The sequence below is a fragment of the Symphalangus syndactylus genome, chromosome 7 (assembly GCF_028878055.3).
Source record: "Symphalangus syndactylus isolate Jambi chromosome 7, NHGRI_mSymSyn1-v2.1_pri, whole genome shotgun sequence".
Classification (NCBI taxonomy): Eukaryota; Metazoa; Chordata; class Mammalia; order Primates; family Hylobatidae; genus Symphalangus; species Symphalangus syndactylus.
Window position 1 is genome coordinate 142,907,678 of NC_072429.2, and position 24,478 is coordinate 142,932,155.

General features: G+C 61.2%; 4 protein-coding genes across 10 annotated transcripts; 3 read left to right on the forward strand and 1 right to left on the reverse strand.

The window, feature by feature from the left end:
• Nucleotides 1-2,835: 2,835 nt before the first annotated feature.
• Nucleotides 2,836-5,394, forward strand: CYC1 (cytochrome c1). Its single transcript, XM_055287623.2, has 7 exons — nt 2,836-3,083; nt 3,688-3,884; nt 3,979-4,105; nt 4,193-4,350; nt 4,440-4,600; nt 4,891-4,991; nt 5,092-5,394. Exons 1-7 carry the CDS (start codon nt 2,955-2,957, stop codon nt 5,194-5,196), a joined length of 978 nt encoding a protein of 325 aa, XP_055143598.1. The 5' UTR covers nt 2,836-2,954; the 3' UTR covers nt 5,197-5,394.
• An 85-nt stretch (nt 5,395-5,479) lies between these two features.
• SHARPIN (SHANK associated RH domain interactor) lies at nt 5,480-11,613 on the reverse strand. 3 transcript variants are annotated; one of them, XM_055287618.2, is made up of 9 exons: nt 11,416-11,613; nt 10,924-11,098; nt 7,803-7,943; nt 7,573-7,714; nt 7,380-7,488; nt 7,147-7,300; nt 6,953-7,077; nt 6,738-6,866; nt 5,480-5,948 (listed from the first exon to the last, which is right to left on the reverse strand). In XM_055287618.2, the coding sequence occupies exons 1-8, from the start codon at nt 11,611-11,613 to the stop codon at nt 6,750-6,752; spliced, it is 1,161 nt and encodes a 386-aa protein (XP_055143593.1). In that variant the 3' UTR covers nt 5,480-5,948; nt 6,738-6,749. The 3 variants fall into 3 exon arrangements, with proteins under 3 accessions (XP_055143593.1, XP_055143594.1, XP_055143592.1); XM_055287619.2 differs by lacking the exon at nt 5,480-5,948 and adding an exon at nt 6,507-6,660 and having other exon boundaries at nt 6,953-7,071; XM_055287617.2 differs by lacking the exon at nt 5,480-5,948 and adding an exon at nt 6,507-6,660.
• Nucleotides 11,614-11,966: 353 nt separating this feature from the next.
• On the forward strand, nt 11,967-15,450 carry MAF1 (MAF1 homolog, negative regulator of RNA polymerase III). 5 transcript variants are annotated; one of them, XM_055287625.1, is made up of 8 exons: nt 11,967-12,107; nt 13,485-13,611; nt 13,713-13,841; nt 13,920-14,085; nt 14,187-14,308; nt 14,392-14,511; nt 14,673-14,801; nt 14,926-15,450. In XM_055287625.1, the coding sequence occupies exons 2-8, from the start codon at nt 13,529-13,531 to the stop codon at nt 14,945-14,947; spliced, it is 771 nt and encodes a 256-aa protein (XP_055143600.1). In that variant the 5' UTR covers nt 11,967-12,107; nt 13,485-13,528; the 3' UTR covers nt 14,948-15,450. The 5 variants fall into 5 exon arrangements, with proteins under 5 accessions (XP_055143600.1, XP_055143599.1, XP_063499099.1 ...); XM_055287624.2 differs by lacking the exon at nt 11,967-12,107 and adding an exon at nt 12,250-12,706; XM_063643030.1 differs by lacking the exon at nt 11,967-12,107 and adding an exon at nt 12,704-13,305.
• A 77-nt stretch (nt 15,451-15,527) lies between these two features.
• On the forward strand, nt 15,528-24,211 carry WDR97 (WD repeat domain 97). Its single transcript, XM_055287599.2, is given in 24 exon segments — nt 15,528-15,701; nt 15,898-16,034; nt 16,155-16,783; nt 16,888-17,009; nt 17,174-17,873; nt 17,953-18,095; nt 18,180-18,416; nt 18,488-18,578; nt 18,703-18,835; nt 18,942-19,063; nt 19,267-19,327; nt 19,473-19,622; nt 19,729-19,986; nt 20,057-20,167; nt 20,265-20,348; nt 21,257-21,334; nt 21,474-21,698; nt 21,791-21,976; nt 22,092-22,289; nt 22,371-22,492; nt 22,566-22,728; nt 23,157-23,677; nt 23,762-23,832; nt 23,912-24,211. Coding segments are annotated over 24 exon segments (4,908 nt in total). The 5' UTR covers nt 15,528-15,538; the 3' UTR covers nt 24,115-24,211.
• Nucleotides 24,212-24,478: the final 267 nt, after the last annotated feature.

Here is a 24,478-nt window from a genome sequence, read left to right on the forward strand (position 1 = left end):
CTGAAATTATGCATATGTTGGTATGCTTAATAGTGTCCCACAGGTCTCTGAGGCCCAGTTCATATTTGTTTCTTTTTTTAAATTTCTCTTCCTCAGACTTCCCTTTGTATAGAGCCTCAAGGTCAGCCAGAGGTGAGAGTTTAGGGCTTTTTCAGGTCTCTCCTGAGTATATCCATAGTCCTCCGTGTGTATATGACCTGTATTCCCAAAAATGTTTTGGGCTTTTCAAAGCCCCTGTGGACATCTCATTCCCTTGCTCTTCCTTTTTAGCTTTTTGTTTAGTCTATTGTTTGTGGCAACTGTTACCCATCACCTCAGGCAGCTGGCACTGGGCAAGCCCTGAGCTGATGTGGTAGGAGTCTTCCGGGAGCTGTCAGACACGTTCAATAACGGACGTTCTATGCGAATGAGGGCATTTTGCTCCCACAGTAACTGGGAATGTAGGTTCTTATTTCCAAGATTACCACTGAGCTGGAGGGCAGGGCTGAACCAGGGAAAGCTACAACCCACAAAGGCCACTGTTCTTACTGATGGTCACCCGTTTAATTGAATAACACCCCCTGGGATGATGAAAGCCTTTGATTAATTTCCATAGCTCTGTAAAAGTTGATTCTGATCATTTTTGCTATGTTTTTCCTGCCCTTATTGGGCGAGGGGTGGGCACATTTTTTAGGGGTCTTTCTCCATTTTCACTGACAACTAGTTTTTGATTTTTATTTTATTTTTTATTTTATTTTATTTTTTTCTTGAGACAGAGTTTCGTTCTTGTTGCCAGGCTGGAATGCAGTGGTGTGATCTCTGCTCACCGCAAACTCTACCTCCTGGGTTCAAGTGCTTCTCCTGCCTCAGCCTCTGGAATAGCTGGGATTATAAGCATGTGCCACCACACCTGGCTAATTTTGTATTTTTAGTAGAGATGGTGTGTAGAAAGTAAAAAGTTTCCTTTTCAAAGTTTCCCTTCTTGTTAAAGAATAAATCATAAGTGTTAGAAATAATAGTTTCTTTTACAGACTAACTTCCTTCAAGCCTCCTTGCTTTGTACTAATAATTCTTTTTCTCTTTTTTTTTAATTATACTTTAAGTTCTAGGGTACATGTGCACAACATGCAGGTTTGTTACATACGTATACATGTGCCACGTTGGTGTGCTGCACCCATTAACTCGTCATTTACATTAGGTGTATCTCCTAATGCTATCCCTCCCTCCTCCCATCCCACAACAGTCCCTGGTGTGTGATGTTCCCCTTCCTGTGTCCAAGTGTTCTCATTGTTCAATTCCCACCTGTGAGTGAGAACATGCGGTGTTTGGTTTTGCTAATAATTCTTTAAGCTCTATCCTATGTAACTGTTAAACATGCTCACAGGCAGGTAGTACATTCTATGTCCTTGTACCTTAACCAAAATATTTGTGCTGGATGTGCTCACAGGCACGTTCCAGCTCACAGCCTATGCCCCTTCCCTATTTGGCATAAGCAACCTCCTCTTTTCCTCTGTTCTCCCTTGCCTTTATCTATTTAGAAAAGTTTTAAATTATTAGCCAGTCGAGTTTTAGTTTAGATTGTGCAGTCTGGCTCTAGCCAATGGAGACAGGACACAGCAGCAGGGACAAGCTGCATAGGGGATAAAAATAGCTTCTCTCCTTTATTCAGGTGTGTTCTCACCATTTTTCCATCCGTGAGGAGCACCCTTTCTGCAGAAAGTAAAATTGCCTTGCTGAGAGAACTTTTTGTCTGAATGCTGACCTTTCCTTATGGTACCAGGGAACAAGCATTCTGTTTCTAAATAAACATTTTACATATAACACAGGGTTTCTCCATGTTGGTCAGGCTGGTCTCAAACTCACGACCTCAAGTGATTTGCCCACCACGGCCTCCCAAAGTGCTGGGATTACAGGCGTGAGCCACGGCACCCAGCCTAGTTTTTAAATTTTATTTTTTTATTTTTTTTTTTTGAGATGGAGTCTCCCTCTGTCATCCAGGCTGGAGTGCAGTGGCACGATCTCTACTCACTGCAACCTCCGCCTCCCGAGTTCAAGCGATTCTCCTGCCTCAGCCTCCCAGAGTAGCTGGGACTACAGGCACGTGCCACCACGCCTGGCTAATTTTTGTATTTTCAGTAGAGACAGAGTTTCACCATGTTGACCAGGATGGTCTCCATCTCTTGACCTCGTGATCTGCCCGCCCCACCCCCCCAAAGTGCTGGGATTACAGGCGTGAGCCACCGCGCCCGGCCTTTGCTTACTTTTTAAATATTTTATAATAAAAACATTCCCATATAACAAGATCACATTTACTTACTTTTTTGACACAAGGTCTCGCTTGATATCGCCCAGGCTGGAGTGCAGTGGCGATCTCGGCTCACTGCAGTCTCCACCTCCAGGGCTCAAGCGATCCTCCCGCCTCAGCTTCCCAAAGCGCTAGGACCCAAGGCGCGCGCCGCGCGTCGGGTCATGAGGAGTCAAGGGAATGAAGAACAGGGTGCTCAGCCCGGGGGCCCAGCCTCCCGCTGTCAGGCGCTGCCTGCGTCCGAGACCCCCGCCCGCGCCTTCTGCCGGGCTGCCCTACAAGCCGCCCTTTCTCTGGAGGTCCTCAACCTGGAGGGGCAGCCTCCACCCGGCCATCGCACAGCCTGAGAACGTGGAGAAAAGGAGCGTCGGGGTCTCACAGGCGGCGTGGGAAACGCCGGGCGGGGCGGGGCGCTGTCACGGCAACAGAGAGACGCGACGGGGCCCCGCCCCACCGCCAGTTTCCACGACAACCCGAAGAGCGCGGGGAGGCAGGCGGTGCCCCGGCCCCTGACTGACGCGACCCGGGCCACCGCGCTTCGTCCCCGCCCACCCGACAGGCCCCGCCCCCACGCCCGGCCCCGCCTTGCACTCCCCGGCTGTCGCGAGGTTTTGACTCTCGTGGCGCCCCACGGGCCGACGGGAGTGGCGGCCGCGCGGAGGAGGCCAAGATGGCGGCAGCTGCGGCTTCGCTTCGCGGGGTAGTGTCGGGCCCGCGGGGCGCGGGGCTCCCCGGCGCGCGTGCCCGGGGTCTGCTGTGCAGCGCGCGGCCCGGGCAGCTCCCGCTACGGACACCTCAGGTGAGCGCTGGGCCGGGCCCCGGCCTCCGCGCGGCCCCGCATCTCCGTGAAGGTCACGGCGGGGAGGCTGCGGGCGTGGGCCGGGGCAGCGCGGAAGCGGTCCCGGCCACCCAGCGCCGCCGGTCCCCACTGCCTGTCGACCTTGAGCGTGTGGGATCAGGGCTGGGCGCCCACCTCTCCGAACGGCAGGGCGCCCGTCCCGAGCGTGGGGGTCGGCGGGACGGGCTAGCTGCCGTGGCCGGGCTGGGGCTTTCCCGGATGGCGCGCCCCGGACGGCTCTTGCGGCTGGCTGTCCAAACTGGGCCCGCGTCCTGAAGTGACCCCAGCCTGACCTCGGCCAGCTGCTTGTGACCTTGGCCTGTCCCAGCACCCTTGGTCACTTCGGTCTGATCCCCGGCTCAGGATCCAGGAACACCCTCTCCTGAGAGCGAATCACGGTCTAGGGGTCAGCGGCGGAGAGGGATGGGGTGGGTAGTGGGACAGGGTGTGCGTCTGGTGCCCTGCAGGAGGAGGCCATTGCTGGGTGGAGAGGTGGGCGCTGAGAGTCAGATCCCCAGGTACGGCTGGGTGGTGTCCTGGCAGGCGCTGAGCGGAGATCTTGCAGGCAGTGGCCTTGTCGTCGAAGTCTGGCCTTTCCCGAGGCCGGAAAGTGATGCTGTCAGCGCTGGGCATGCTGGCGGCAGGGGGTGCGGGGCTGGCCGTGGCTCTGCATTCGGCTGTGAGTGCCAGTGACCTGGAGCTGCACCCCCCCAGCTATCCGTGGTCTCACCGTGGCCTCATCTCTTCCTTGGACCACACCAGGTGTGCAGCTGGCTGGCTGGCTGGCAGGGGGAGGTTCTGGGTGGAGCTGGTGAGGTGGAATCTTCAGCGTTCCTAACCCTTTCCCTCCCTCCAGCATCCGGAGGGGTTTCCAGGTATATAAGCAGGTGTGCGCTTCCTGCCACAGCATGGACTTCGTGGCTTACCGCCACCTGGTGGGCGTGTGCTACACGGAGGACGAAGCTAAGGAGCTGGCTGCGGAGGTGTGGGGTCTGGGAATGCCTGGGACCCAGGGCTCAGGGGCTCCCACTGTTGAGATGGCAGGGTTGTGATGAGGCTCTCTGTGGCAGGTGGAGGTTCAAGACGGCCCCAATGAAGATGGGGAGATGTTCATGCGGCCAGGGAAGCTGTTCGACTATTTCCCAAAACCATACCCCAACAGTGAGGCTGCTCGAGCTGCCAACAACGGAGCATTGCCTCCTGACCTCAGCTATATCGTGCGAGCTAGGTACACGGGCTGCCCATGGGGTGGTGCCGGAGAGGTGGGGGAAGGGCTGACTTGTGCTTGGAACTAAGGAGCCATGGATCTGGTCCTAGGCATGGTGGTGAGGACTACATCTTCTCCCTGCTCACGGGCTACTGCGAGCCACCCACCGGGGTGTCACTGCGGGAAGGCCTCCACTTCAACCCCTACTTTCCTGGCCAGGCCATTGCCATGGCCCCTCCCATCTACACAGATGTCCTGGAGTTTGACGATGGTAAGAGGCCTCCAGTCTGGCAGTGGGCATGTGGAATGCTTCTCCACTACCCCCAGGGATGCTTTCCCTGCGTTCCTGCGTCCAGGAGGTCCTGCCCACTTCTTGTCTGGGGCATCTTATGTTCATGTCTCAGGAGGCTTTTGGGCTCCTTCAGTCTTGCGTATGTCCGGTGGAGGGTACTGTCCCTTTGATGCCTTGGGTAGGGGGCAGTGTCTGCTCCACAGAGGGGGTGCATTATCCCAGTTTGGACATGAGCCTGAGAATAGCCCTCACTGCTTGTCCTTGGCCAGGCACCCCAGCTACCATGTCCCAGATAGCCAAGGATGTGTGCACCTTCCTGCGCTGGGCATCTGAGCCAGAGCACGACCATCGAAAACGCATGGGGCTCAAGGTAAAAGGGTTGGGAGAAGGCCATGGTGGGTATCAGAGAAGGGCTGGGAGCTGGGCAGGGCTCCTCCCCACTCCCTTCTCTGAGCCTTCCTTGTCTGCAGATGTTGATGATGATGACTCTGCTGGTGCCCCTGGTATACACCATAAAGCGGCACAAGTGGTCAGTCCTGAAGAGTCGGAAGCTGGCATATCGGCCGCCCAAGTGACCCTGTCCAGTTCTGCCTGCCATCCTGCCAGAACAGGCCATCAGGCCCAAGAGCCATCCCAGGCCTGTTCAGGCCTCAGCTGGCTAAGCCCCTCTTCATCTGGAAAAAGAGGCAAGGGGGCAGGAGCAAGAGACCAGGCTCTAGCTCTGGGCCCTCCTTCAGCCCCCATCATGGGAATAAATTAAGTTTCTCAATGTACATATTTGAGCTATTATATGGAAGGAGTGCAGGTTTGCAAGGGACTCTTGATACCAATACTCTTGCCTTCACAAGGCTCCCAGGATGTCCCATGCAGTGTGGCCAGCAATGCCCTGCACTAACTGGTAGCTGGGAGTCCAGACGGTGGGTGTGGGACAGAAAGCAGAGAACTGCATGTTAGAGGAAGTGGCAGCATTTGGTGGGGTGGGGTGTGCCTGAGCACAGAGCTGAAAAGGGCCTGGCCAGGCAGGATGTGGCCCAGGGACCTGTTGGAATGAACAGCCAAGTGTTAAGGTGTTGAACCACTTGGCCCCCATTCTGATGGCAGCAGGGAACCTCGGCAGCATTTTAACAGGGGAAAGGCTTGGTCTAGGGCAGGGGCTATTGCTGGGCTGGGTTGAGAGGATGGGGATGGCTCCCAGCCAGGTGAAGGAGTCAAGTAGACAGGCAGGATGTGTGTCATGGAGTGGCCCCTCCTAGCAGTCCACAGGGCAGCTGGGTGGTGGGTCCTGGCCAGAAGCTGGCAGTGGCTGGGTTCCCACAGGAGCATGCTGCTGAGGGAGGGAGACAGTGGATGTTATCTAGGAGGGTCACAGAGACATGACCCAGCACTGGCCCAGTGACCTGGTGCAGGACTCAGCTCCTGAGCTTCCCTCGTCCCTACGAAGGGAAGGAAAACACCCATTTTCACTGCTGGTGTCCTAGCTGCAAGAGCTGAGGGGAGTGCTGGCCAGAGTCCAGGGAAGGCAAGAGCTGAATGGGAGAAAGGTGATGCCAATAGGGCTGCAGGCAGGAGAGGCGCAGGCCTGGGGGACCAGGGTGGACAGTAGGAGACAAGGTCAGCGATGGGGGCTGCAGCTCAGTATGTGGCACACCCCAGCGGCCTCAGCCCAGTGGTGAGCAGCTGGGTGGGGGTCTCTGTAGGCCTCTGGGGTCTGGGAAGAGATCCCCATGCCATGCTTTCCTGACCATCAGGCTCAGGGTCTGAGTCCACTCTTCAGTACCACCGGGGTCTGGCTGGGGGAGCCCCACCTGCTGATGAGGGCCTGTCTCCCTGTATCGCTGGCTAGGTTGGGGCAGGTCTGCAGAGATACCATGAAAGGGACACTTGCTGGCTCTTAAGTGTCTTTAATAGTTTCAGTTTGTGGCCCTTCCCCCTAACCCTGGTGACTCTGTCCCAGCAAGCAGTCAGTAGAGGTCCCCTGTGTTCAGCCGGGGCCTGGAGATGTCGGACCTGTGAGGGAAGGGCCACTCTCCCCTTGTATCCTGTCGGGGAGAAGCTGGGTCATTCCTGTGGATTGTGCCCTGCCCCCCACCTCCCCTGCTTGTGCCACCTCTAGTACCTCTGGTGGCTGCTAGGTGGAAGCTGCAGCAAGGGGGTCCCAAGTGCAGGGCCTCTGGGTGCTACACATCTCGCAGCCAGGGCGGCTTGGGGCATTGATGAAGGTGCAGGAAGGACAGGGCCAGCTGGGCTAGGGGAAGAGAGACGGTTGTTGCTTCCCTGCTCTTTCCAATGCCCATGGCTGTCCTGGCCTTCCCTGCCCAGTCCTGTGCCTACCTGGAGAGAACTGGACAGGCTGGAGGCAGCTGGCTGGGGGCCTGGGGGTAGCCCCAATGATGGGGGAAACAAGCGTCCAAGTTCCCCGTCCATCTTCTGGGGGCGCTGAGGGCTAGGTCCTGTGGCTGAGGGGGTGGAGCTCAGGACTGGGGCTGTACCCCACCTCCCACACCCCACCCCCATTGAGGACTGACCTGGGGCTTCTCGAGGAGCTGACAGCAAGTAGAGGAAAGCAGGGTCCCCATCCTGCTGAACCCCGTAGGAGGCAAGGCTGCGCTCAGGCACACACAGGCACCGTCCGATGACCCAGCGTTGCACGGCTGGCGGGAAACCGAGCTCTGAGAACACCTGCGGCCAGAGCATCAGGGCAGGTGATGTCACCTAGGCTCCCCTGCCCCTCACAGGGCTCCCTAGACCCTGTGCCCACCTGCTCCTGGAGAGCCGCAACAGTGCAGTGGGGGTGGACCTGCAGGACAACGTGCGCAGAGGATGCGGTGGATGCGGCAGAGGCAGCGTCTTCAAGTGTGACCTGCAGCCTGTGCCAGAATGTGTGTTGAGGGATGGATGGAGGACCTGGGAGGGTCACGAGGACAGGGTGAAGAAGAAGCCCCAGGCCTCACCTGATGGGGCCAGGTGGGAAGCAGGCCTCCTGAAGCTGAACGCTGAGGGCCACACGATGCTGGGCCAGGATGGCTGCCGCTTGGGCTGCCCCCTTCTCATCTCCACCTGCAATAGCCCGGGCCAGGCTCCCTGCCAGCTCTTCTGCAGGGCAAGGAAAGGACAGCTGTCACCGCTGGGGATGTCTGCTATTCCCTCAACCCCCTAACCCCCCCCACCCCCACACCTGTACCTCTCTCCATCAAGTTTCCAGAGCTCCTAGGAAGATCTGCCTCAGGTTGAGGGGCCTTGAGTGTGGGGGCTTCCGGGGGACTGGGCAGGGAGACAGGGCATGCTTCTGGGCCCAGGGCTGGTGGTGAGTTGCTGCTGCTGCCTAAAGGTAAGATATGGGTGTGCTGTGCTGTGGCCTCTGGCCTCTGGGCCCTTGGTTTTCCAGGACCTTTGCCTTCTCCCTCACCTCAACCCATGCCAGGGCCCTGCCTCAGGCCACACTTCAAGCCACACCTTCTCCCAGCCTTGGCTCTAGCAAGCCCCTCAGAGGCCCCTGCCAGACTTCTGTTACTGCTGGAGCTGCATTTAGTTCGTCTTTGGGAATTAGAGCCTTTTCAAACCCTTTTGTGCCTGGCTAGGCCACCTCTCTTGGCCCTTTCTGCCAGCCAGGGATGCCTCACAGCAGAACCAAAGCAGGCCCTCAGTGGCCCTGCAGTCAGGGTGGCCTCTTGGAGCCCTTGGGGACCTCCCCTCTCCGGGCTCCCTGACCCACACTTGGGCTGGCAGCACTCCAGACAAGCCACTGCCCTGGGCGTCTTCAGAGCTGGGCACCCTGCTGACTCCCCTTACCCCACCGTGTGAGGCCCAGCCCACTGCAATGGGGGGTCCCCACCCAGTGCTAACACAGCTCCTGTGATGACCTCAGGCCCACTGTATTCATACTGTCTCCCTACTAGGATAAGCAGGGCCTTCCATGCACCCAGCACTGGCCCCGGCCCTGGCCCCCACTGAACCTCAAGGATCACTTGAACATGCTCACCTCAGGGTTTTTTTTTGTTTTCTGCTTCCTTGGTCACATGGTTCATGCCATGACCTTCAAATTTCACTCCGGTGTCGCCTCAATGAGGCCTTCCCTGACACCAGTTTTTTTGTTTTGTTGTTGTTGTTGTTTTGGTTTTTTTTTTTGAGATGGAGTTTCACTCGTTGCCAAGGCTGGAGTGCAATGGTGTGATCTCGGCTCACCGCAACCTCCGCCTCCTGGGTTCAGGTGATTCTCCTGCCTCAGCCTCCTGAGTAGCTGGGATTACAGGCATGCACCACCACGCCTGGCTAATTTTTGTACTTTTAGTAGAGACAGGATTTCTCCATGTTGGTCAGACCGGTCTTGAACTCCCGACCTCAGGTGATCTGCCCGCCTCGGCTTCCCAAAGTGCTGGGATTAACAGGCGTGAGCCACTGCGCCTGGCCCGGGCTACCGTTTTAAACAGCAATCCTCCCAGCTCCACCATTCTCATTTCCACACCATCTAACAGACTTTCTTTTTTAAAAAACTCTACAGTAATTTTATTATTTTTGTTTTTGTGTTTTTTTTTTTTTGGAGACAGGATCTCGCTCTGTCACCCAGGCTGGAATGCAGTGGCACGATCACAGCTCACTGCAGCCTAGAACCCCTGGGCTCAAGTTATCCTCCCATCTCAACCTCCCGAATAGCTGGGATTACAGGCAGATACCACTACACTCAGCTAATTTTTTTTTTTTTTTTTTTTTTTTTTTGTGAGATGGAGTCTCGCTCTGTCACCCAGGCTGGAGTGCAATGGCGTGATCTCGGCTCACTGCAAGTTCCGCCTCCCGGGTTCACGCCATTCTCCTGCCTCAGCCTCCTATGGGTCCCTGCCACCACGCCCGGGTTTTTTTTTTTTTTTAGTAGAGTCGAGGTTTCACCGTGTTAGCCAGGATGGTCTCGATCTCCTGACCTCATGATCCACCCGTATCGGCCTCCCAAAGTGCTGTGATTACAGGCGTAAGCCACCGTGCCCGGCCCACTCAGCTAATTGCCCAGCCCTGTGCTTATTTTATATGTCTGCCTCCCCCCCTCTAAAAATGCAAGCTCCAGTAGGATGAGGATTGGGGGTTTTGTTCATGCCAAAGGAGTACCTGGGACAGAGCAGCTGCTGAACACATATGCTTGGTGAATGACTGACTAAAGAGAGCCTAGCTCCTTTTATAAACACTGAGTTGCTTGAGCCTCTCTTACATCACTGTCTGGCTGTCTTCCTAGCCCTCTGGCAGCTCTGCTTATCTCGTTTGTGGGCTGCCCTCTATCTGGGAGCCCCATACTACCTAGTCCTTCATGTTTCTCAGTCTCAACTGCTAACTCTTCTAACTCTTGCATTTAAGCAGCCATGTGAGCCAGGAGCAGTGGCTCACGCCCATAACCTCAGCTCCTTAGGCTGAAGCAGGAGGATCACCTTAGCCCAGGAGTTCAAGGCTGCAGTGAGTTAGAATCACACTACTGCACTCCAGTCTGGGTGATAGAGGGAGGCTTTGTCTGCAAAAATCCTCCCAAGCAGCCATAAAACTCAGCTAATTCCATCTTTTTTTTTTTTTGAGATGGAAGTCTTGCTCTGTCACCAAGGCTGGAGTGCAGTGGCGAGATCTCGGCTCACTGCAACCTCTGCCTCCGGGTTCAAGTGATTCTCCTGCCTCAGCCTCCCCAAGTAGCTGGGACTACAGGCACACACCACCATGCCTGGCTAATTTTTGTATTTTTAGTAGAGACGGTTTCGCCATGTTGACCAGGCTGGTCTCGAACTCCTCACCTCAGGTGATCCACCCACCTTGGCCTCCCAAAGTGCTGGGATTACAGGCGTGAGCCACCCACCCAGCCACTAATACCATCTTCTAAGCATCTCTGGAAAGACTCTTCTCCCCAACCCTATCTGCACCAACCCTTGCCACTGCAGAACTGTCTTAAGCAGTAGGTATCTGAGTCTGTCACTCTCCCATTCCTGTCACTCTCCTGCTGCTCTTGGGATGATGTCTTCTCACACAGGTCCTGACCCTGCCTGCTCTGCCTCTTCATGCTTGCCTCTCATGCATGCTTCCTGAGGGTTAAGGAAGTGCAGGCTGAGGTTCCAGGGCTTCCTGGTGGAGGCTGCAACTTGTGCTGGCTGGGGCCTCGGATGGTGTAGGAGACTGACTCCAGGAGCCACTCCAAGTACTCCAAGCTACTCCAGACTCCACCTACTCCCTCCTGGGAGCCTTCCCAGACATCTAGCAGTGGGGAAGGTGGATCCAACTTCCCCAACCAGGACTGGGGGGCCAAGGCTATTCCAAATGAGTATCCATTACAGGGCACTGACCATTCTGTCCTTCCACGGTGGCACCTCGGACTAGGACTGCCCACCGCTGAGCTTCCTGAGGGTTGAGGAAGTGCAGGCTGAGGGTTCCAGGCCCTCCTGGTGGAGGTTGTAGCTCGTGCTGGGTGGGGCCTCGGATGGTGTAGGAGACTGACTCCAGGGGCCACTCCAAATTAACCTGAGAAGAGGGAGAGTCCAGGCTCAGGGCGTCCCCCCGCCCTACATCGCACGATGAGCAAAGAAATACAAGGTAACATTTATAGGCCATTTACACGGTCCTAAGCCCTGTACGCCTATTACCAAATCCTCACAATAGTCCTGTAAAGCAGGTCCAAGTAGGTCCCAGCATCACTCCCATTTCACGGACGAGAAAACAGAAGCAAAGAAACATAACTGCTTAAGGGCACTCAGGTGGCAAGCGGAGGGGCCTGGCTTTGGGCTCCATGCCCTGCCCGGGCCAAGAGGACTGACCGCGCGCCCTCCGCCCCCACTCACCGCCCCGGGTCCCGCGCCCAGCAGCTCCAGCCGGAAGCGCCCAGGCCGCTCAGGGTCCGCGCTCAGCTGCAGCCTCCGCAGCTGTGCCTCGGTGTCTAACCCGGCGCCCAGCGGCCTCACCGCGGCGTGCACAGCCAAGAGCACTGCGGCCGAGCCCAAGTCCGAGGCCGCCGCCGCCCCGCCCGCCGGCGGCGCCATCTCCGGTCCGGCCGGGTCCCGGCCCTCCGAGCACGCTTCCGTGGGATCGGGCCGCTGAGCGCCTCCGCCGGTCGGAAACTGGCGCCGCGAGCCTGGGGTTCCGGGCGCGCCCAGAGCGTCGGGCCTGGGACGGCGCCGAGTGGTGCACTCTGGCCAAGCCTGCCCCACTGGCTTTGCCCACAGATGGACACAGCCCGAGGGTGTCCGGACACCGGCTGGGCGAGGCTGGCGGGGTGTACGAGGCTGGGGGCAAGGCGGCGGAGGCGCTCACGTTAGAGCTGGTCTTTGGGGGCGAAGGGTCAGGGACCGAAGCACCGGCCAAAACTGAAGGCGGACGCGGCCTCTTCGCCCCAGGGGCTCGGCGGACGTAGATGCAGCCGGCAAGCGACTATCCCAGCACCTGGCGGCACCTGGACATCGCACCCGGGACCTCCAATGGGCTGCCACCTTCGCCCGCGGACCGCAGCCCCCGCCACGCCCACACGTCGCACTAGGTTGGCCCGTGCCTCTCTGGTTACGGGGTCGATCCCCCTAGGGGGCGGAGCTAAAGAGGCCACGGCCAAATGAGCGCTGGGGGTAGGCGGGTTAGTACGGCGAGAAGAGTGACAGACAGGCTCCAAAACCAGTAGACGTAGAAGGCAGAACTGAGTGGCGGGTAAGGCAACCGATGGCTATTTGAGCTCTCGATCCAGGAGACTGGAGCGGGCCATTCAGAGGCGCGGGGCCGGGCCTGGCGGACGCTTGTTGTTGTCCGGCCGGTGGAGGCGGAGGTCGCTCGCTCGGCTCGCTGACTCGCCGGGGCGCTCCGTGGCGGTCGGCGGCAGGTCGGTCGCGACAGCGGGCTCTGTGCAGGGGGACGAGGCTATGTCGCGGTGGCAGCCCGGATGGGCCGGCAGGGCCGGGAGTAACGGGACGTCGCCGCGGAGCTTCTTCCCCCGGATACAGTGCGGCCCGAGCGGAGGCCGCGGCGCCGCCCTCCGATCTTGAGGAGCCCGCGTTGCGCGGAGCCCGCCCCCGCCTGCGCACCGGCACCGACGCGGAGCGACCCAGCCCGGCCAGACCCGGCCCGGCCCGATCTAACCCAGCCAGGCAGGTGGGTGTCCGCCCTGCGCCGCTCGCCGTCTCGGGCCTCCGGAACCACAGCTCCCAGCAGGCCTCGCGCGGCGCGCTGCCTCCTGGGATTTGTAGTTCCACCGCGGCTCGGCTGGTGCCCGACCCGGCCCCGGCAGGCGCTGCCTGGCGACTCTGCAGCGCCCCAGCGGGGCCGAGGGACCGCCCTCCTAGGCGTCTGGAGAAACTAGGCGCTTTTTCCGGGTAGAGTGGAGGAACTTGTAGTTTTCCTCTCCCCGGGCCAGAAAGCCAAAACGAAAGAGCGCCCGCCTAGGTGACCGCAGGGCCCGGAGCCCTCGGTGTCCTGGTTCCTAACCGGGATGCAGCCTCTTACCCTGGCTGAGGAGCCCAGCCAGCCTGAGGGAGACTGCAGGAGTCATGTCCCGTTGCGCACTCAAGAGTTACCCCCATGGTGGCTGGAGCTCTTTTTTCGGGGGTGGGGGTGGGGATGGGGAATGTTGAGCAACAAACAGCCAGCAGCCCCGGGGTGCGCAGGGTCCCCCGTGGTCCTAGCCTAGTCCCAGAACTCGCGTGTTCTGCAGGAGGTGTGGCTGACCTGGAGCCTGGACTTGCCACCCTCAGGTAAAACAGGATCTCTGTCACCTCTCCTGGCCGGGCAGAGAGGGGAGCTCCTGATGTGCAGCCTGGACAGAGGCCAGACTCAGCTTGTTCCCAGAGGCTCCACTTAATGGGTAGGAGGGCTGAAGGCAGGGCCCCAGGGGGCCAGATAGATACCCAAGGTCTGGTCTCCCACTCCCCAGGCAACACTAGCCCCTCTGGAGCACGGAGCTCCTTCCCCAAGGACATGAAGCTGTTGGAGAACTCGAGCTTTGAAGCCATCAACTCACAGCTGACTGTGGAGACCGGAGATGCCCACATCATCGGCAGGTGAGGCAGGCCGGGGGTCTGGCATCTTGGAGGTCACACTGCCCCGCCCTTCAGTGGAACCTGGGGGAAGCATGCTTCATGGTCCTCCCTGCATCCTATAGGATTGAGAGCTACTCGTGTAAGATGGCAGGAGACGACAAACACATGTTCAAGCAGTTCTGCCAGGAGGGCCAGCCCCACGTGCTGGAGGCACTCTCTCCACCCCAGACTTCAGGCCTCAGCCCCAGCAGGTGAGCCATGGTGGGGCCTACCTGGGGCTGGGGGTTGAGGGGAGGTGATGGGCCCAGCTAATGGTTCTGTCTGTGCAGACTCAGCAAAAGCCAAGGCGGCGAGGACGAGGGCCCCCTCAGTGACAAGTGCAGCCGCAAGACTCTCTTCTACCTGATTGCCACGCTCAATGAGTCCTTCAGGCCTGACTATGACTTCAGCACAGCCCGCAGCCATGAGTTCAGCCGGGAGCCCAGCCTTAGCTGGGTGAGGGTCAGGTGGAGGGAAGGGACCCACAGCCACCCCACTGTCCTTTCCCACTTTTGGTAGCCCTGGGCTCCTGTCACCCTGACTGTGACCTGCCCTAGGTGGTGAATGCAGTCAACTGCAGTCTGTTCTCAGCTGTGCGGGAGGACTTCAAGGCCCTGAAACCACAGCTGTGGAACGCGGTGGACGAGGAGATCTGCCTGACTGAATGTGACATCTACAGGTGGGCCGGCATCCCTGCAGGTGGGCCCCCAGGTATGTGTGGCACATGGCACCTCACACCACCTGTCACCCGGTACTCCCCAGCTATAACCCAGACTTGGACTCGGATCCTTTCGGGGAGGATGGTAGCCTCTGGTCCTTCAACTACTTCTTCTACAACAAGCGGCTCAAGCGAATCGTCTTCTTTAGCTGCCGTTCCATCAGGTGGGCACCATCCGCCTCCTCCCCCACCTCCCTGTTGGGCCGATACAGCTTCCCCAGCTGTGCCATATCCACCCAGCTTTGTCCTCCCTGAACATCCTCCCTGGGGCCAGCAGCAGGCCTGGGTAGGGGGTCCTAAAACTGGTTTCCCTGCCTCCCCTCAGTGGCTCCACCTACACACCCTCAGAGGCAGGCAACGAGCTGGACATGGAGCTGGGGGAGGAGGAGGTGGAGGAAGAAAGCAGAAGCGGAGGCAGTGGGGCCGAGGAGGCCAGCACCATGGAGGAGGACAGGTGTGTGATGGGGACCATGACCCGGGTCCCTGAAGCCAGGAGTGGGTACAACAGGGTGGGGGCCTCCTCTACTTGGTCTAAGTGGTGGCTCCTGAAGGCCCACTGTGTGCCAACCTCCGCCCAGGGTCCCAGTGATCTGTATTTGATGAGGAGGAGCCGAGGCCCCAGCTTCATCCAGCTTCAACCAATGCCTGGACCTGCCCACCTGAGAGGCCCCTGGGGCCTCCCCAGCTGCTGGCCAGACCCTGGCGCTGCCACAGTCCTGGCATTGCCCAAGGCCATACCTGCCTAGCCCTTTGGCTCCATCCTGTGGATGCCCACTCACCCGTCAGACTCCTGCTGCCCGTGCTGTGGCCGGACTTGGCAGCAGGGGGCCTGGTGGGAAGAGCGACTGCCCTGCCCAAATGAACTGCCACAGCAGGGACAGCTGGACCACAGAGTTTATTTTTGTATTTCTACTGGGCCTGCACACTCCAGCCCAAAGGGTCTGTGGCCAGAGGCCCCGCAAGCAGGCCCCAGCGTCACCCGCTCTGGTCTTGGGCCGGCCCCTGGTGCCCACCTGTACCCCCACCTCGCCCATTTGGCCGCGTGCACTGAGTGTCACTTTGCTGCAGCTCATTTCTTTCCAATAAAAGTTTCTGTGACTTGGTGTGGACCTGGATGCGGTGTAGGGGCGGGGCCTGCGGTGTGGGAGTGGCCGGCGGCATCTGGTATCCTAGCAACTGCCGCTGCCCGCCATGACCGCTAAGTCCTGGGAGCTGTTGGGCTCTGGGACCGCAGTTGCTGAAATGGAGGCAGAGGCGTGGGAGGCAGAAGGCTACAACCTAGTTCTGGACTCGGACCTGTATGATGCAGATGGCTATGATGTCCCAGACCCTGGGCTGCTCACCGAAAAGAATGGTGAGGGGGCCTGGCCTCGCCCCCCAGGCATCCCGCTAGGAAGTGGGTCTCACTCGGGCTTGGGTTCCATCCCCTGGAACGAAACTCCCCTGGGCAGTGCCTGGCAGGGCAGGGCCCCTGGAGGAGGGCTCCCCATAACCGTCAGGGTCGGGGACCTGGGGCTGTAGGTGGCAGAACTTCCAGTTCCCGCCCGCAGAGTTGACTTTCACGGAGCCGTCGCAGGTCCTGCCCTTTTTGACCAGCAGCCAACAGTGGCAAAGCCTGACCCCGCGCGCGCGCGCCCGCCAACTGTGGCTGCTTCTGCGCACCAGCCTCCAGGAGGTCGTGGAAAAGGTGCGGTGTGCCCGTCCTGCGCCTCCAGGCCTCTTTCCGGATCTGGCCCTTCCCTTAGAGGTCCCCTAGGCCAGAGCAGCCCCAACCTTTGATTGCGGGCCCGCCCACCCTGGCCCACAGGAGAAGAGAGCCGAGCTGCGCGTGGCGCGCCTGACGCATGGGCTGGAACCACTGCGCCGCCTGGAGGTGGCAGCCGGGCTGCGCTCGGTGGCGCAGGACCCGGTGGGTGGACGCTTCGTGGTGCTGGACGGCGCAGGCCGCCTGCACCTTCACAAGGAAGACGGCTGGGCACAGGAGACGCTGCTGGCGCCTGTCGGGCTTACGGGGCTGGTGACCGTGCTGGGCCCGCTGGGTGCCGTGGGCCGTTTTGTAGGCTGGGGCCCCGCGGGGCTGGCCATCCTGAGGCCCAACCTCAGCCTGCTGTGGCTGAGCGAGCAGGGGGTGGGCAGGGCCCCGGGTTGGGCGCCCACCTGCTGCCTGCCGGTTCCTGACCTCAGGCTGCTGCTCGTTGCGGAGATGGACGGCAGCCTGGCGCTCTGGCAGTTCCGCTCAGGTGGTCGCCGCCTGGTGCTGCGAGGGTCACCACTGCACCCGCCCCCGAGCCCAACGGGCAGGCTCATGCGTCTGGCTGTGGCGCCGGTTCCTCCCCACCACGTCCTGCGCTGCTTCGCGGCCTATGGCTCGGCCGTGCTCACTTTCGATCTGCATGCCTGGACTCTCCTAGATGTGCGCCGGGATTTGCACAAAACGTGAGGGAGATCCCCCTAGGGAGGGCCAGGCATGTAGGGGCTCACGGCCCTCACACACAAGGCGATGTTAAGTCCATTGGGCTTCTCCCATTCCCCACCTGTAGCACCATCTCGGACCTGGCTTACTGCGAGGAAGTAGAGGCAATGGTGACAGCTTCCCGGGACAGCACCGTGAAGGTGTGGGAGGCTGACTGGCAGATCCGGATGGTGTTCGTGGGCCACACAGGTGCTCTGAGTTCTCTGCACCCCGAGCCTCGGCCCTTTGCCTCCAGCCGCTCTAGGCTGTCCAGCATCTCTGCAGCTCTGGCCAGACCTTGCTGCACTGACTGCCACACAGGCTGAAGGCTCCCCTACCTTCAGTCAGCCAAGTGACCTGCACCCCTCCCACAGGCCCGGTGACGGCTATGGCTGTGCTCCCGAACACGAACCTGGTGGTGTCGGCCTCGCAGGACGGGACGCTACGCACCTGGGACCTGCAGGCGGCGGCGCAGGTGGGCGAGGTAGCGCTGGGCTTCTGGGGCCAGGACAAGCTGTCCCGGCGCGTGGGCCGTCTGCTGGCGCCGGTGCGCCCGGGCTGGCCGGTGCTGTCCCTGTGCGCGAGCAGCATGCAGCTGTGGCGCGTACGCGAGCTCTACTCGCCGTTGGCGCAACTGCCCGCCAAGGTGCTCCACGTGCAGGTGGCGCCCGCGTTGCCCGTGCCCGCGCACCAGTCGCTGCCTATGCGCCTCGTGTGCGCGTGCGCTGATGGCTCGGTCTACCTCCTGTCGGCTGCCACCGGGCGCATAGTGAGCTCACTGCTGCTGGAGCCGGAGGACTGCGCGGCAGCCGTGGCCTACTGCCTGCCGCGTGAGGCGCTGTGGCTGCTGACCAGGGCCGGGCACCTGGTCCGCGCCAACGCAGCACGCTGCCCCATGAGCGTGCTGCACCGCGTGTGCCCGCCGCCGCCCCCTGCGCCGCAGCCTTGCTGTCTGCACCTGTACAGCCACCTCACGGATCTCGGAGGCGCCTTCTCCTCCTGGTAGGTCGTGCGCCAGCACTGGGGCGAGTTGCGCTGCAGCGCTGTGGCCTGCGCCCGGAAGAACAAGAACCGGTGGGTGCGGGAGCCGGCGAGGGTCTGGCGGGCGGAAGGAGCGGCAGGGTCCGCGCCAACAGGCTCGTCCCACTCGCAGGTACCTGCCAGTGGTGGGGCACACGGACGGCACGCTGTCGGTGCTGGAGTGGCTCTCGTCGAAGACTGTCTTCCAAACGGAGGCGCACAGCCCGGGCCCGGTTCTCGCCATCGCATCCACCTGGAACAGCATTGTGTCTTCTGGTCAGTAGCTCCCCTGCCAAAGGCCAGGCCGCCACAGAGCCCCCTCCCCTCCGACAAGGCCCAGCCAGATTCCGCTGCCCACAGGTGGGGACCTGACGGTGAAGATGTGGCGCGTCTTCCCCTACGCCGAGGAGAGCCTGAGCCTGCTGCGCACCTTCTCCTGCTGCTACCCGGCCGTGGTGCTCTGTGCTCTAGGCAGACGCGTCACCGTGGGCTTTGAGGACCCAGACAGCGCTACCTACGGCCTGGTGCAGTTTGGCCTGGGCGACAGTCCGCGATTAGACCACCGGCCCCAGGACGACCCCACGGACCACATCACTGGTGAGGGGGCAGCACGGGTGAAGCCCAGCCACCGCCCGGCTCCGGTTCCTGACCCTGAACGCTGCCCCCAGGCCTGTGCTGCTGCCCTGCGCTCAAGCTGTATGCCTGCTCCAGCCTGGACTGCACCATTCGCATCTGGACCGCTGAGAACCGCCTTCTGCGGTAGGGTGGGAGGTGGGGAGGGCTGGGGTCTCCTACCTCTGCTCCTCACCAGAGCCCAGTGGCTGGACTGAGTGGAGAAGGCCTTGTCCCTGCTGAGCCTCGGTTGCCCTGGGTGCCTCTCCAGGCTCCTGCAGCTGAATGGTGCCCCTCAGGCCCTGGCTTTCTGCAGCAACAGTGGAGACCTGGTGCTGGCACTGGGATCCCGCCTCTGCCTGGTGTCCCATAGGCTCTACCTGCCTACATCCTACCTAGTTGAGGTGTGTGGTGAGGACAGAGTGAGCAAGGTGGGCCCCCCCTTGCCCACCTTGGGGGACAGACCCGGGTTCCCCCAGCCAGGGGATACAGGCTCCTTCCCCTATTCAGAAGATGTGCCAGAAGGCCCCAGACATGGTGGACGACCCTCCGCTGCCACTGATGAGCCAGGAGTCACTGACTTCCGCCCAACTGCAGAGGCTCACCAACCTCCATGGGGCAGCCGGCCTCAGGTCCCATGCAGGCCTGCTCAGCCCTCCCACAGGCCCTCCTTTCCCACCCTGGGTGGGAGCCTGGCAGTGTGGGGCCCTCTGGAGTTGATGCAAGCCTGCCTGAGCCCTGGCACACCCATTTGGGGTTGGTCTTTGTCCCAGCCTCTGCCCCAGCCCACTGGCAGGCCACCCAGCATCCCACCTGTGCCTGTCCCTGTTTGCAGCAAGGCCTTGTCTCTCATCCATCGTCGGAGAGCAACATCTCAGCACCTGGTGTCGAAGGAGGTGGGGTGGGTCCTCCTTAGCCCACCCTGCCCAGGTTCAGGCCCCAGCCCTCAGCCCTGGGGCAGGCCTGGGATCCCCGTGGTTGCCCGGGCAGCACATAGCAAGGCTCAAGGAAGAGCAGGCTGATCCCTGAACCCTGACTCAGGACTTGGACGCCCTAGTGGCTCGGGACCGAGACCTTCAGCAGTTGAGGCTGGGGCTAGTGGTCCCGGCAGCCCGGCCCCCACCCTCCTGGCAGCAGCGCCAGGAAGGCTTTGACAATTACCTCCGTCTGATCTACGGCTCTGGCCTGCTGGTAGGTGTAGGACCTCTCCCAGCCCAGCCCTGACCCTGGCCCCTCCTCTCCACCCACCCCTCCCACCTGGTCTCTGATAGTCTGTCTGCTCCTGCTACCCTCCCAGGGCATGCAGTCTGGAAGGGAGTCCCAGCAGTGGAGCGCCAGGACCCTCACAGTGGAGAGAGAGACCCGGGATGTGTGTGCCCTACCCCAAGCTGCCCACTGTCTTGCCCGGGCTGAGGTCAGCACTGCAGCCCAAACAGTGCCAACAGCCCTGTCCCCACGGGACCTGGGGGCCCTGGGCCAGCACTTCTCCCAGCCTCCCCGAGTCACAGTGCCGATCCCACCCTCCCACCGTAGGGTGCACAGCAAGGCATCCCAGGTGAGGCTTCCCACCCTCACACATGCCTGCTGGGCCCCTCTGCTACCCTGTGACTCCTCCTGTGCCGCAGCTTCTGGCCCGCTCCTCACTGAGCCACTACCTGGGCATCAGTCTGGATCTGCAGCTCCGAGGGAGGACGACCATGGCCCTGGACCTGCCATCCTCCCACTTGCAGTGCAGGGTGAGGGACCCAGGCAGGTGGGGTACCACCTACTGAGGGGCAGAGCTGCAGGGGTGCTGGGGGCTGTGTTATTCTGAGCCCCCATTCCATCCCCCAGATCCCACTGCTGCCAAAGAGACGGTCCAAGGAACCTCTCTCTAGCCTCAGAGGCTTCTTTCCTGCCACCGTACAGCCCCACAAGGTGAGGCCCCCTCCCAGCTCCTGCAAAGCCACTCCTCTCCAGGCGTCACTCTTGTGCCTGCCATCTCCCCTTTGCTACAAATCTTTGTGTCCAAATCTGACCCAAGGGCCATGCCCACCTACAACCAGAGGGCCAGGCTGCAGCCTCCCACGCACCCCTCACCCCTCACCCTTCACCCTCTATCTAGCCCTGTTCCAGTACAGCTGTGTTTGTGGCCACAGGCTCCTTGCTTCTCTGGGAGCTGACATCAGGCAAAGCCAGGCCCCCCAACCGGTTATGCCACACACCCCTTTCCCCCATGGAGGTGCTGGGAGGGCAGGTCCCCTAGGGACTTTTCCTGGAAGATCAGAGTCCCTGCCCTTAGAGGAGCAAAGGCAAGGGAACCTGGCCCTTTAGAATCCACTGTCTTCCCACCCTCATGTACACCAGGTGCCCAGGCAGGCCTCAGCCCCTCCCCCAGCATATGCCTGGCACTGTCACCTGCCCAGGTGGTTACTGACTCTTTGGACCTGGGTGCCACCATCATGCTCTTCGTTGCCCTCTCTCCAAGCTCCTTCCTTCCTCCCTGGCCCCTGTGCTGCTTTTAGACTTTCTTGTCCCAGGGCTGGGGCTAAGTCCTGTGAGGAGCTTGCGGGGTGTCAGGGCCCCTAGAAGCCAGCACTTCCCCAGGTTTCCCTTCTCGTTTGTCAGAGCTGATGCTCACTGAGGGCCTCGCCCCTGGTATCTCAGGGTTCTCCTGCCATCTGTGTTGAGAGTAGGGATTGCCAGCTCAGCCAGCTCTCGGAGGCCTGGCAGGCAGAGCTGGACTGGTGGCTGAGGGGCTCTGAGAGGTTATACAGGTGACCAAGGGTGGTATTCAGGCTGGGGGAATCCAGGTTCCCAGCATTCCCTGCTGTGCCCACCTCCAGCACTGCCTGAGGCCCATCTGCTTCCCCGGCTATGTGCCCAACTCTGTGGTGCTACAGCAGATGTGGCTAAATGCGGAGGTCAGCAGCCTCGGATCCCTGACTCAGCTCGCCTCCCAGAGAAAGCTCAAGGCAAGGGGCAAGGCTGGGGGTTTTGCTGGCAGGGGAGGGCTCTGCTGTCCTTGCGACCCATCAGGCACCATCTCTTGCCCCTCTGCAGCCAGGGGCAAGCCAGGATGCCCTGTGGTTGTGGCGCCCCAGGCCATCCCAAGCCCAGTGGCAGAGGAAGCTGCTCCAGTGGATGGGGGAGAAGCCTGGGGAGGAGGCGGAGGAAGACCAGAAGGAAGAGGAGGAGGAGGAGGAAGACGAGAAGCTGGACCGGGCCTCAGCTTCCCTGAGCCCACACTCCAACCAGCAGCTGGATTCCTGCGAACTGGAGGATCAGGTAGAGGCTCCGGCAGAGCCCCCAGGCCACGGGACGTGGGCTCACACTGAGACCCAGACAGGTGGGACCTGCAGCCGCTGTTGCTCCCCTAGAGTGCTGTGGACTGGACCCAGGAGCCCCGGCAGCACACCTGCGAGGCTGCCAGGACCCACCCTCATCCCTGGCACCGTCATGGGAGTTTGCTCTTGGATGAGCATTATGGGCATCTGCCCAAGTTTCTGCATTTCTTCATCCACCAGACCTGGTTCAAAAAGTTATTCCCCATCTTCAGCCTGCAGGTTGGAGGGAATTGGGGATGCCTGAGAAGCATGGGTTAGGGTGAGGGACAGGGGAGAAGGTAGGGGCTGGCTTGGGTGTGACATGGGGGCGGGGCCTCAGCACGCTACCCTGCAGGCGTACCCGGAGGCGGGCACGATGGAGGGCCTGGCCTCGCTGTTGGTGGCCCTGCTGGAGGAGACCATGTGGGTCGACCGTGTGCACATCCTGCGGGTGCTACTGAGACTGCTGCCCAACACGAGCAGTGATCTCCAAGACCAGCTGCAGGGCCTGCTCGTACACTTGCTCAACCTGGACCAGCCCCCTAGCCTCCAGGTGTGCCCCTTGTCCTGCCCCCAGTTTTCCTCCCCGCCCACCGGCCCTCAGCAACCACATCCCCCCGCCCGCCTGCCTTAGGACCAGACGCAGAAGAAGTTCGTGATGCTGGCACTGCAGCTGCTCCTGGCCTGCTCCCTGGAGTCCCGGGATGTGGTGCTGGAGCTCATGTGCTACTTCCTCTCCTCTCCGGTGCACTGCCGGTGAGTCGCGCTTCTGCCCAGCCCTCCCTGCCACTGGGAAAGCCTCTGGACAAGCCACATGCATCTGTCCCAGGCCAGAGCTCAAGAAGCTGCTGCACAGGCTGGGCCTTCAGGACCCGGAAGGCTTCCTGTTCAAGGAGATGATGACCTGGGTCCAGGGCCCAGACCTGGAGTCCAAGGCCGGCCTGCGCACTCGCTGCTGCCAGAAACTGGAGGACATGATCCAGCAGCTTCAGGTTGGGCCGGCGGGGGCCGGGGGGGCCTTGGGAACCCTCTTGCCTTCTCTGGCTTTCTGCAAGTCCTGGGGTCAAAGCCAGCTGAGGCCACGGGCTCCTCCTGGCCTTGCCCAGTCCTGGGCCTCCAGCCCCCCTGCCCTGAGCATCTCTGGGGATTTCCCTGTGCAGGTGGAAATCAACAGGGGGTGTCTAGCCGGAACCAGGGACAGCCCTGGGACCTCCTTGTCAGGGGAGGGGCAGCCCCTGCTTTGGGCTGAGGGTCGCACAGAAGGGAGTTTCAGTGGCCATGTGGATGCTTGAGGAGCCAGGGTGCTTGGCCATGGGTCACCTCCTGACAGATGGAAAGTTCGCAGCCACTGTCTGCAGCCAAGTTGCTGGTGGTGCTGCCCAAGGTCTCCCAGACCTCAGCACTTTCCTCTCCTCCCAAGGAGACCCAGTCGCAGACGTCAGTGGTCTCTGGGGCACCCACGCGCGCCTCTGTGACACCCTCGGGCACCTCCTGGTCGCCCTCCAGCATCTTCGGGAGGCTCTCGCGCGTCTCAGAGGTGCCTGTGATGGTCTCATCTGCGGAGCTGCACTCTTTAGCCCCGGAGCTCCAGGCCCAGCGGACGCTGGCACCCACACGCAGCTGGGGGACCCGCCAGCTCCGTCTCGGAGTGCTCTCCGAGACGCTGAAGAACTTCTGCCCGGAGGCCGAGGCCCGCCTGCACCCTGCTGGGCCTGCTCAGCTGCCCGGAGAGCCGCCGCCGCTGGAGGAGACCGACTGGTCACACTCGCAGCTGCTGGACTTGGGCCCCATCGATGCGCTCAACTTCTTCTGTGAGCAGCTGCGGGCGCAGCAGCGGAGCTCGCTCCAGGAGGAGGCTGCGCACCCACATCCGCACCCACCAGTGCCCGACACGGTGGCGCCGGTGCCCGACATGGTGGTGCCACCTCCACGGGAGCACTGGTGCGCGGGGCCTGCGCCGGCGGGACCTGCGTGGGGCGGCCAAGCGTGGGGCTGGGCCAGCTGAACCCTCCTCTTCGCCTCCAGGTACCACCCCATCTTCCGGCTGCAGGAGGCCAAGGCGCAAAGGTCCGCAAGGTCCGCGAAGAGACTGAGGGGTGAGTGGGGCCAGGGGTGGAGACTGGGCCCGCACCCCACCCCAGCCCCCGGGCCTCACAAGCCTCCGCCCGCCCCCAGGCCCGATGCCGTCCCGGCTCTGTGCCGGCCGCACCCTGGACGGCCCCATCCGGACGCTGAAGCTGCCGCTGCCGCGTGTGGAGCCTCAGCCTTTCCCCCTGGACTGGCCCACGCCCCCGCGCCCGCTGCCCCCGCGGCTCCTGCAGCCCGCCCTGCAGCGCTACTTTCTGCCAGAGGACGCGGACCCTGACACCTACAGCTGACCGGGCTGGTGGCCTCAGCCCGCCTGGCTCTGGGGCCTGTCATTGGTGTTTGGCCAAGGCCTGCATCGGAATAAAGTCCAGACAATTTCTGTCTGCAGGATGCCGCCTGCTTTGAGGGCCCTGGGGTACTCAGGGCGTGCGGGCGTGCGGCCTCAGCCCACAGTGGCGGCGGAAGGCAGGAGCCGGAGGCCTGGCGGAGGTGGCCGTCGTAGGCACCAGCGTTCCCGGAGGGGTGGCCGGCCTGGGGCAGAGGAGACCCATAGCGGGGCACCATCCGCTAGGCACTGAGCAAACGTTTCCTGGTCAAGTACTAGGTGTTGAGATGCGGGCTGACCTTAGAGAATGCGTCCTGGGCCAGCCCACA

Excerpts from the sequence above, each read along its gene's own strand:
- CYC1 (XM_055287623.2), top strand. The coding sequence starts at position 2,955 with ATGGCGGCAGCTGCGGCTTCGCTTCGCGGGGTAGTGTCGGGCCCGCGG. Across the intron at positions 3,084-3,687 it reads TCCCGCTACGGACACCTCAG|GCAGTGGCCTTGTCGTCGAA; the intron begins GTGAGCGCTGGG and ends GAGATCTTGCAG. Across the intron at positions 4,106-4,192 it reads CTAAGGAGCTGGCTGCGGAG|GTGGAGGTTCAAGACGGCCC; the intron begins GTGTGGGGTCTG and ends TCTCTGTGGCAG.
- MAF1 (XM_063643029.1), top strand. The coding sequence starts at position 13,529 with ATGAAGCTGTTGGAGAACTCGAGCTTTGAAGCCATCAACTCACAGCTG. Across the intron at positions 14,086-14,186 it reads GGGAGCCCAGCCTTAGCTGG|GTGGTGAATGCAGTCAACTG; the intron begins GTGAGGGTCAGG and ends GACCTGCCCTAG. Across the intron at positions 14,309-14,391 it reads ACTGAATGTGACATCTACAG|CTATAACCCAGACTTGGACT; the intron begins GTGGGCCGGCAT and ends GGTACTCCCCAG.
- SHARPIN (XM_055287618.2), bottom strand. The coding sequence starts at position 11,613 with ATGGCGCCGCCGGCGGGCGGGGCGGCGGCGGCCTCGGACTTGGGCTCG. Across the intron at positions 7,715-7,802 it reads TGGAAACTTGATGGAGAGAG|AAGAGCTGGCAGGGAGCCTG; the intron begins GTACAGGTGTGG and ends CTTGCCCTGCAG. Across the intron at positions 6,867-6,952 it reads GCCTGTCCAGTTCTCTCCAG|CCCAGCTGGCCCTGTCCTTC; the intron begins GTAGGCACAGGA and ends CTCTTCCCCTAG.